We start from the raw sequence: 10,764 nt of genomic DNA on the forward strand, positions 1-10,764 counted from the left end.
CATTCTTCCGGTGAGCCGCTGAACATCCCGCTTTGTTTTCGGCTCAGGAAGGTCGAGCGCCGCTTTGACTTTAGAGGGATTGGCATCAATCCCCCTTTTGCTGACCATGAAACCCAGGAATTTCCCTGACTTCACGCCGAAGACACACTTCTTCGGATTCAGCTTCATTTGATGCTTTCTCAAGGTGGCGAAAGTTTCAGCCAGGTCCTTTACATGGTCCTCTAGTTTTCTGCTTTTGACGATCGAATCGTCAACATAGACTTCCATGTTTCGGCCCTTTTGATCGGCGAAAACTTGATCCACCAGCCTTTGATAGGTTGCCCCCGCATTTTTCAATCCGAAGGGCATCATTTTGTAATTATACACCCCAGCGTTCGTGACGAATGCTGTCTTGGCTCGATCGTCGGGGTGCATAAAGATCTGATGATACCCCGAGAATGCGTCCATGAAACTAAGCAAGGCATGGCCACTTGTCGAATCGACTAGCTGATCGATTCTTGGCAAAGGATAGAAATCCTTTGGACAAGCCTTATTTAGGTCCGTGAAATCAACGCACATCCTCCAGGTACCATTGGGCTTCTGAACCATTACCACATTTGCCAGCCATTCCGGATATTGGCAAGGTTCAATGAACCCTGCCTCCAATAATTTTTTGACTTCGGCTGCGATGTCTCGGTTCTTATTGGCGGAGTAATTCCGCTTCTTTTGCTTAACTGGTCGACACGCTGGGTCAACATTAAGCTTATGGGAGATGAGGTCTGAACTTATCCCGGGCATATCAGCTGCCGAGAAAGCAAACACATCTCTGTTATCCCGAAGGAGCTGAATAAGTTCACAACGGGTGTTAGGATCAAGGTCCATCCCGATTGTTACACATTTCTCAGCATCTCCTTCGGCCAACTCAACTGTTTCAGTCTGTTGGTCCATGTCCATTGCCGAGGGACTGGACTCTTCAGAATCTGGTCTGCTGCCAATGTCAGCAGGTGTCCCAGTCTTTGTGTTCTTCGGCTGGCTCTCTGAGTCTTGCGGCTCAGCTGAAGAGTCAACCTTTTCCCTTTCGGGACCTTTTTCTCTGGGCACGGATCCTTGGGCCGAAGCACTTAGGCCTTTCGGCTTTTTTGTGCTTGGCTCTCTTTCTTTTTCTTTCTCCTCCTCATCCTTGTCGTTATCTGGGCGACTACTGGATGGCTTGAGGTAGTTGCACCTTCGGGCGTCCTTTTGGTTGCCCTGTATCCTTTCGGGGAAGCCGGCGTCTGAGACGTAAATCATCAGCTGATGATAAGTTGAGACGACCCCTTGGATCTCGTGAATTATGGGTCTCCCCAAAATCACGTTGTACACTGAAGGAGCATCGATGACCAAAAACTCAATCATGACGTTCCGGGCTGCCTCATCGCAACCGATGGTGACAGGAAGTGTCACCTTCCCATCTGGATAAGTTGAAGCCCCATTGAACCCGGATACCGGATAGGGTACCGGCGTAAGGTGCTTGGGCTTCAGCTTAATTTGGTTGTAGGCCTTTCGGAACAGAATGTTTGCTCCGCTGCCACCGTCAACAAGGACCTTACTGACGTCGTGGTTGGCCACCGTGGCGATGATCACCAACGGATCCTCGTGAGGGAACGTAATCCCCCGGCAGTCGGCGGCTGTGAACGTCATGTTCGGCACCGGCGACTGGGGAGCTTGAATGTCAGCGTTGTTCACCTGGTGAGTCAAAGCTCTAAGGTGACGCTTGTGCTCCCTCCGAGAGTATATTCCTCCCGAGATAACATTGATCGGAGGGAATTTCCCCTCCGGTTTTTTACTGTTTTTCCGGGGGAAATCAAGGTCCTGCCGAGGGTCCTTTGCTAGCCTCTCGGATTCTTTTTTCTCGCGGTGATCCGCGATGTATTTTTTCAAGTATCCCTTCCGGACCATGTCCTCTATCTGGTCCTTCAGCTGGATACACTCTTTAGTGTTGTGGCCCGAAGACTCGTGGAACTCACACCACTGATTTTTATTTTTTCGCTGATACCACTCTGGGAGTGGTCTCGGCTTTCGGTAACTCTGCTCCTCCTTCGTCACACTGTAAATTTTGGCGCGTGGAAGAGAGAGCGGAGTGTAGGACTCGTATCTGCCTGTGTATGAGGCAAACCTGTCCTTCTTTAGGTCGTTGGCCGGAGATGGCTCCGGAGCCTTTGATTTTCCCTTTGCCTTATGGCCTTGGCCTTCAGACAAGGGTATTTGCCTCTGTTTCCCTCCCCCGGATTGAGGTTGGGTTTTTGCTTTATTCCATTCTTCGGCTCGGATGAACTTATCCGAAGCACTAAGAGCTTCCTCCAAGGTCTGCGGGGTATGCATGACCATGAAGTCTAGGAATTTTCCTGGCTGAAGGCCATTCTGCATTGCAAAAACAGCTAGCCCCTGGTCCAGCTGGGAGACGCTTGATGACTCGTTACTGAAACGGGTCAGGTAGTCTCGGAGGCTTTCGGTTTCCCCCTGTTGCAGACTCATGAGCTCTGCGGTAGTCTTCTCTCGGCGGTTTGCCGTGGAAAACTTGCTCCTGAACTTGGAGGACAGATCATCCCAACCTGTTATGGAGCCTTGCCTTACTCCCTTGGAGATCCACGCTTGCGCGACCCCCTTGAGAGTGGTTGGGAAATATTTGCACCAAGTCGCCTCGGATCTGGGGCAAAGATGCATATGAGTCTCATACGAGGCCACGTGGTCCTTCGGATCCGTGGTCCCGTCATATGTGATATGCGACGGTATTTTAACCGTGGGTACGCGCTCTTCCAGTATCCATTGCTCGAATGGTGAACTAGCGGGTAGCATAATTGCCTTGCCCTTGTTCCTGGCCGAAGGGACCGCGCTCCGCCCTCTTAGAGAGGTAGGAGTGGTTTTCGTCCCTGGCTGGGAAGTCTGGGCCTCGGCTGCAGGGAACGAGAGGCGACTACGCACGCTCGGTTCCTGGCCGCCGAGTCGGTCAAGGACACTTCTGCGAACAGTCTCAGGTTCCCGGCGAGTAGATTCTGGCCGAGAAGCTGAGCTGCTGCTCTTATGCGCTGCTGGTCTTGAGGATGAGGATCCTTTAAATAATTGAGAGTTCTTTTTCCTCCGTTTTTCATTTTTCCAAGAATCCTCCTCCCACTCTTCCAGTTCCCGGAAGGAAGGAAGCTTCCCACCGTCATGGTCTAACTTCCTCCGCTGATGCCGGGTATGCGGAGGAGTTCGATCACGAGGCGGTGGCATATTCTGTGCCCTCATTGCCTCCATGAGTACTGCCAGCGCTCTTGCCACCTCTTTCGAACTGGGCCCCGTCAAAGGGGTCCCCGGCCGAGTGTGGTAATGAGGCCGTGCAGCCGATGGTTGGCTTTGGGACACTGAATATGTCCTATGATCAGACTGACCCCTGCTAGACCGAGAGTGGTCCGGCCTATATTGAGAGTCATGCATTATAGGAGATAGGGAATCCTCCTTGTGTGATCCTCCCCCCGAGCCGGCACCCTTGGGAGAGTTCCGGTCCGGCGAGGACGATGGCGGAGGGGTTTTAGGCTTTTCGCCCGCTCCTTGACGGAGGCTTTTGCTCTTGCGGTTCTTAGCCATGGCTGCTAAGATAATTGCAAGATGATCTTGGTTAGGAATTTGGCTTAAAGATTTTTGAAAGTCTTCCCCACAGACGGCGCCAAATTGTTTCGGTTGAAAACAATGGGACCTTGCCGAAGGTCCACTGAAATGGAGAAGACTGGATTCGATCCAAGTTGTGTTGGGCCGAAGGTTTCCTGCACAGTGAACACACGTAAACTAGCCTCGGGGGTGTTTCCGAGGAAGGCCCCTCCGATGCTAAAGTCAGTACAATGTGTAAAAGGAAGACACTATGCAAGAGAGTTTGTAGCTTGAGGCTTTTGTGGAATATTTCTGAATGCAAGAATGAGCATATGAATTGGAATCTCAATCTCCCCGTGAATGTGTCAATATGATGGCTTTTATACCTCATCATACATGGAGAGGTTGGGCTTTAGCCCAATTGGCTTACTTTGTGGGCTGACCTTTGACCTTTGAGCAATTGGAGAGTTGAACCTTGACCTTGGGCTTTTAATTGGATCATTTAGTGCTTAGGCCCAATTTTGACTAAATTGGACCCAAACAGTTTATATTGTCTCATATAATGGATACATCATGTGTAAGGAACATTGAAGATACACATATTTGAAAAAAAATATTCATATAAGTATTAAATTTGAGTATTGAATCGTGCTCCCTTCATCTCATTATAGTTGTCATATTTATAGAATAAAAATTAAATAAAAGAACATCATTTATTGTGATGCTTTCCATCTTTTAGGTGACTTTTGACCTATAAAAATTGAGTCTGGTAGCACGTCAAAATATCAAATATTATTATTGTTATTTACTGATTATTGAAAACTTAATTATTTTAGAACATCATCCTATTCCATATTTGAAAATTTGACAATACAATGGGATGAAGGGAGTGGGAAAAAGAGGTAATAAGAAGTGCTTGGCTTGGAGATTGGAGAAGTGATAGCCCTTATTTTGATTCGTGTTTGAAAGTTGCAATACACTCGCGTGTATAATAAACACTCTCATTTCTCATATTAGCCCTTCCTTGTATACATAAAATGAAGTATAAATATTTTCTTCAAAAAACAAAAAACCGAAAGAATATACTACATCAGTTTCATATTATTAGCAACGATTTAACATAAAGTAAAGAGAAAACTTGTCTTATCGTTATAAATAATTTGAAATAAAGGTTAGTAAATAAGCAACTAATCACAGAGTTGATGATTCCAAAACAGTAGTGAGCATGAGGAAAGCTAAGCTTGAAGTAAACACAGTAAGTTAAAATGAAAGCACAAATAAAATTAATGTCAGCAGTTTTGTCAGGCATGCAAATGTGCTCCAAGTACAAAGCAATAAGTTGAAATAAATAATGGAGCTTTAAATTCACCAGCTTTTACAAGAAAAATATTTTAATTTCTACCTATTTCATTTCAAAGATATACGAGTAGCATATACTTGTATGTATGTGGTGTACTGGTGTATAATATACTACATAAATAAAGTAAGTGTAGTATAAAAACTAAAAAGACAAAGCAATTCACTTCTATGTTTAGACAACAGCATGCTAGCCACAGCACCGCACCAACCACCATGCATTTTTCACACACTTATATTCTTTCGTTTAATGTCTTGTCCTCTTCATTTCCCAAAATAGGGTGTTAAACTCCAAAAAAAAGAAATATGGAAGTAAAAATATGTGTGCCGAGTCTCTAATTAATTTTAAGGGCATGTTCTTTTCAAATTATTCCAGTTCAGCTCCAAGAAGTTCAGTTCAGTTCTTAATTTCCTTCTCTCATAAAATATTCAATATTCTGTAGATGTATCACCTATTTTATGTGGATATCATTTGTTAATGTATCACTCCTTGAATCCCTTCCTATCTATCTCTATATAGGGGTTTGTACTTCTATAAATTTACTAATAAGTCTGTACGGTGTTATGTTAAACTTACACAAAAATGTTAATGTATATTATAAGTAAATTGAATGGAGTAGTAAATTACTTAATTAACTTTGGTAAAAAAAAAAATAATAAGATTAAAGATAACTAAGCCTAATTTATGTTATCTAGACTATAGTGATTGGATGGGAGTAATGTTGCATGCTAATAAAATGAAAGGATGGTGCGAAGTTAATGCATCCCCATTAGTTTTGAAGGTAGATGCATGGTGCATAAGCTAGTACATCCTCCTTTTGTACTTTGTGCTTAAATTGTGGATATTTCACTGGTGAAATAGGGTTTTTGTTATGGAATGATACTACATATGTGAATACATCGTAACTCAATTAAAAGTTAAAATTGACATATGAAACTTTAATTTGTTCAATGATTTTGTCTCAAATAGAAGATTACATCCTCTTTTTCTCATTGAATGGTCATAGTGCGTGATTGCCAATTGTAGTGATTATAACGATTAACAATTTCATTTCGTACTAATTTTTTTTTTTAAAAAAACCTTATTGATGAACATGTCACTATCATATCTATTGGACGTATAATGTATGTTAATATTATTTCTAAGGACGTATGTATGTTAATATTATAAATTTCTACTGGCCAAGTATGTATGTTAATATTATTTCCATTATCATTCTTAACACTCATTGTCAATTTGTCATATATATTTGTCATTGAGCACTAAAATAATTATAAAGAATATACTCATATATAAATTGGAATATTAAGTTCCATTACCAAATTACCAAGAACTTTGCATGAGATTTTGGTTGATACAAATTCATCTCTAATACCATCATTTATTAAAATAAAAAATCAATCAAATATTGCATCAAAAGTGTACTTGATAGATTTCATTTTTGGTAATTCTATTGACTCACTATTATTTTTGGAAAACAAAAAAAAGATAAAGCAATTTTGGCAGGAAAATTTTGTTGTTTGCCAATAAAAATGACACAATATAGCTAGACAAAAAATTTAGCTAATTTTTCCTTTGGATAATCTTGGCTCACCCATGAAAAAATTAAACAATACATGTTATATTGATCTTTCACTATATTGAGTACATCCAATGTACTAATTGCCAATCATACACACAAGTACAAATTGCATGTCAAGGTAGATTTAGAAATTAGATTGTGGCTAAAAATATGCAAGAATCCTCTCATGAATTGGCTTTTTTCCCCTCTTATTCAATTATCTATTTTACAGATTAAGCAAAAAAGATCTTAGGAGGCTAGCTAAAAATCTAAAATGCATCAGACACCATATATAAAGAGTTCTTTTTATAAATTAGGCTTACTAATAGTAGAACACTATAACTCACTTATTTAGTAAAGTTAATTAGGAATTAAATTAGGATCATACGTTGTTTCAAGTTTAATTTAGGTGCTTAATTATGCCATTATCTTGAGAAAATAAATCATTATAAATTAATTAACATGATAATAAAAAATAAATAAAAAAACAATAATAAACAAATTTAAAAAGGAATCACAAGGACATAATTAAGTTCAATAATTCAAAACAACCACATTGAATAACCAATCTCCCTCTTTTACTATACCATTATACCAAACCTTTCCCCACAAAAGAAAAAAAATAAGCACCAAAATAAGTAAAAATAAAATAAAATAAAAAAGTTACAATAAAAAATAAAAGAAAAATGTATCAGTTCCTCATTCTAAAGGTCTAATTGAGGACCTCTACCATATACCCCAACCCCTCTAATTAACAACAAAACTAAATTAACTCATTTTTAAGTTAAACAAAGTACAATGGAAATGTAGTAGAACAATGTCATGATGCATTTATATATACATAATAATACCAAAAGAAGAAAACCCAAACTCATCACATTTAATTAAATTTGGGAATTAACCTTATGAAAGTTGATTGATTGCATCCATCAAAGTATACCCTCTCCCATAGTACCAGTTGTAGTGGATCTCTAGCTCTCTATTCCCCAATGTGCAGTTGTTGTTGTTGATGACAAGCATTGCATCCATGTCATCATCGTCTTCGGAAGGCGATATCGGATCCGAGGTTCCTCTCAGCGCAAACGTACATACGAGTAATAGTGCTCAACCAATGCAAAGACCCTACAGAGGTTGTAACACTTTCTCCTGCTGCTGACATGAACACGCCGATCCAATCCAATCCAATCCAAACCGAATTACATACTCCCGTATACCATTAAGTTTCCCCTTGTGTGTGGTATAAAAATTCACCAAGTACTAGACCAATCCCATAAAAAAAAACACCTTAACTTTCTAAGAAAAAAAAAAGGACCTTACCAACATTTATTTTTTTTTTTTTTTTTTTTTTGAACAAAGAGGGAGATGATGATGAAAAAAGAGTTCTTAGCTTAGATCAAAGATGGAACAGAAGAACCATGATTGTCTGAAGGATTAAGCCAAGCTCCTGCATTACCCCACATAATATTAGATTGATCCGATGACGGCGACGCCATTGAAGGTTGTGAGTGATGATCAATCATGTTGTGAGTATGACTCCATTGATTATGATGATCAATTGATGACCTATTTTGTTGTTGCCTCTCAAACTCCATCTTAACCTCTTTAGTAAACATTCCACTACCACTGTTACCATTTTGGCCATTTCCCTTCATGTTGAGATCATCTTCATAGGAGGGCAATAATGTCTGAAAATTATTATTATTATTGTTGTTATTAGCCCCCTTGATTTGATGAAGGCTAGAAGCTAAAAGGGAAGATATAGTGGATGGTGTTGTGGTGGAAGTAGTGGAAGTTGATGTGTTATTATAGTTGGAAAATAATGGGTTTGATGAGATCAAATCTTGGAAAATTTGCTTGGTATTTTGAGTTTGATGGGTATTATTATTATTATTATTATTATTATGAATGTTCATACTATTCATATTATGAACCAACCCAGATGAAAACCCTAATCCAATACCAATACCAACACCAACACCATTCATTTGAGGTGGGTTTTGAAGATCATACCTTGAAAAAGGGAAATTAATGTCAGAATTGTTGGTTAACCCATACAACAAAGATTGGTGATGATGATTCGAGCCCGAAGATATCAGATCATGAATCTGAGGACCCCCAGATGAGAGAGAGCTTAAACCAGTACCGGCACCGCCACCACAACCACCAGCAGATGAAGCTGAATTAACAGAAGCTTCAAGACAAGTATTGTTATTATTAGTATTTGAAGAACAGGTATTATTGTTGTTAGGCGGTCGTTTAACTCTTTTGTTCTTTCTGCAACCGCCACCTACTGGAACATTCCTCAGAGTACCTCCTCTAGTCCAGTACCGCTTACACGCCTTGCAGAAATGCCGGGGTTGTGTTAAGCTGTAGTTGTTGTAGTAGCAGAACTTTGTATTCGTCGAGTCGCAACGCGGGCATCTTAATGCCTCCTGATTTTGCTGCTGCTGCTGTTGTTGCTGATGTAGTTGTTGTTGTTGTTGTTGTTGCTGTTTTTGCTGCTGCTGCTGTTGTTGGAGGTGCTGATGATCTTGTGCAATCACTGCGACTTTCTGATCCATTCTATCAGTACCAATTGTCGCGGCTGCGGCTGCGGCTGCTGCTACTGAAGCCATGTTGTTGAAGCTGCTACCTTTTGGATCATCTATCTGTAAGATAAATGCACAAAACAAAAACCAAAAAAAGAAAGGAAAAAAAAAAGGGAGATTAATAAAAAAAAATTGTGGGTTTTTTGTTAGGGCTGAAATTAACAATACCCACATAAGAAGTTTTATAAGATACTCTTCCAAAAGCTAGAAAACAAAAAAACAAATGGGGTCCCAATCAAAAATAATAGTGGGTATGTAATGCATGTGTATTATTCGACGAAATGCCTAAGAGAGAGAAAGAAAATGATAGAAAGAGAAAGAAATAAACCTGTGTCCATTCATTAGTAGTTGAAGAGATGAGCACCATTTTCTCACTGTTTCCCAGCATTTTCTTTCACTCAAGTAAACAGACAAAGAACAGGTAGTATAGAATGTGGGAGATTGATTTAAATACTACTCATAGTAGCAAAGATATTAAATTAATTATTTTAGTGAATTGCTAAATACCGCCCTCCACGGCACTAAGATTTAATTTTTATTTTTATGTTGTACGTTGATATTAATATATATAAGAAAATAAATAGTTTGTAAATAAGATGAAATGAACTAAATTCACGTGATTTTTCAGGGTTAAGGGTTGGATGATTTAGATTAGTAGTGAAAAATGGAAGAAGAAGACAGAGAAGAAAAAGCAAGAAATAAAAAAGAGATGAATCTGACAAGGTTCGAGAAAGAAGAGAGGCATCACTACGTAACATTCCTTTAGGTAATAGAATAAGGAGGGGAATAGATTGAGGGAATCCCTAGAGGCCCAATCCACGATGCATATTACAAGACAGCAAATCCCACTTTCACTTTTTTTAATCCTATTTTTCTCTCTCTCTCTCTTTCCCTCTCACCGTTTGTTAATACTATTGAACGATTTCAATTTCAATTTGTTTGTACTGTACTTGTCTTGGGTACGACAGGTGTCTGCGTCTCGTGCTCGTGTTTAGAATAGAAGTGTTAATGAGCTAATATTGACCTTGACTCTTGAGCATGATTTACCATAGAATTTTACGTTACTACGACCCTGTTCTTTTGAGATTCTAGCAGGGTAGGACAGGATTTCCATACACTACAGAACAGAATAAGGCAAAGTTCAACAGAGTAAAGTAAGGCAGATTTCAGCAGAGTAGATTTCAGCACAGCAAAACAGCTCGAAAGAACAACATTTATCTCGGTGTTGTTTTCACTACTTTGCGCTCAAGCTTGCCAAAATTTGGCATTACATCAATCTTGGCTTGGATCATTATTTATTTCAAGTAAAATATGAGTCAAAGAGTATTATGCTAGTTTAACCCCATCTTTAATAAGTATTATGCTGTGAGAGGTTTCGACCGGTAAGGTCTTTCTCCTTACCAATAATAATTACTATAAAAATAAAAATAAAAAAGTATTATGCATTTATGCTCGCTTAACCTGCCATTATTTTTTATGCAATACATTTCAAACTTAGGCCCTATTCTTTTGAGTTTTCTAGGTAGAACAAAGCGAGTTAGTAAAGTAGAACATATTTCAGTAGAGCAGAGCAGAACAACTCAATAAAACAAGGCCTTAGTTTGTATTAGTGAATCATGCTTTGTTAGAAGCCTAGAATATACCAGAGTAGTTCCAGAATAACTTAAAAATAT

At 39.5% G+C, this 10,764-nt stretch overlaps 1 protein-coding gene across 1 annotated transcript; it reads right to left on the minus strand.

The window, feature by feature from the left end:
- Positions 1-7,005: 7,005 nt before the first annotated feature.
- On the minus strand, positions 7,006-9,945 carry LOC110693638 (dof zinc finger protein DOF1.4-like). The gene is made up of 2 exons (XM_021870784.1): positions 9,420-9,945; positions 7,006-9,151 (listed from the first exon to the last, which is right to left on the minus strand). Exons 1-2 carry the CDS (start codon positions 9,477-9,479, stop codon positions 7,892-7,894), a joined length of 1,320 nt encoding a protein of 439 aa, XP_021726476.1. The 5' UTR covers positions 9,480-9,945; the 3' UTR covers positions 7,006-7,891.
- Between the last annotated feature and the right edge of the window lie 819 nt (positions 9,946-10,764).

The sequence above is a fragment of the Chenopodium quinoa genome, unplaced genomic scaffold (genome assembly GCF_001683475.1).
Source record: "Chenopodium quinoa cultivar QQ74 unplaced genomic scaffold, ASM168347v1, whole genome shotgun sequence".
Classification (NCBI taxonomy): Eukaryota; Viridiplantae; Streptophyta; class Magnoliopsida; order Caryophyllales; family Amaranthaceae; genus Chenopodium; species Chenopodium quinoa.

Excerpts from the sequence above, each read along its gene's own strand:
- LOC110693638 (XM_021870784.1), bottom strand. The coding sequence starts at position 9,479 with ATGCTGGGAAACAGTGAGAAAATGGTGCTCATCTCTTCAACTACTAAT. Across the intron at positions 9,152-9,419 it reads CTACTAATGAATGGACACAG|ATAGATGATCCAAAAGGTAG; the intron begins GTTTATTTCTTT and ends TTTATCTTACAG.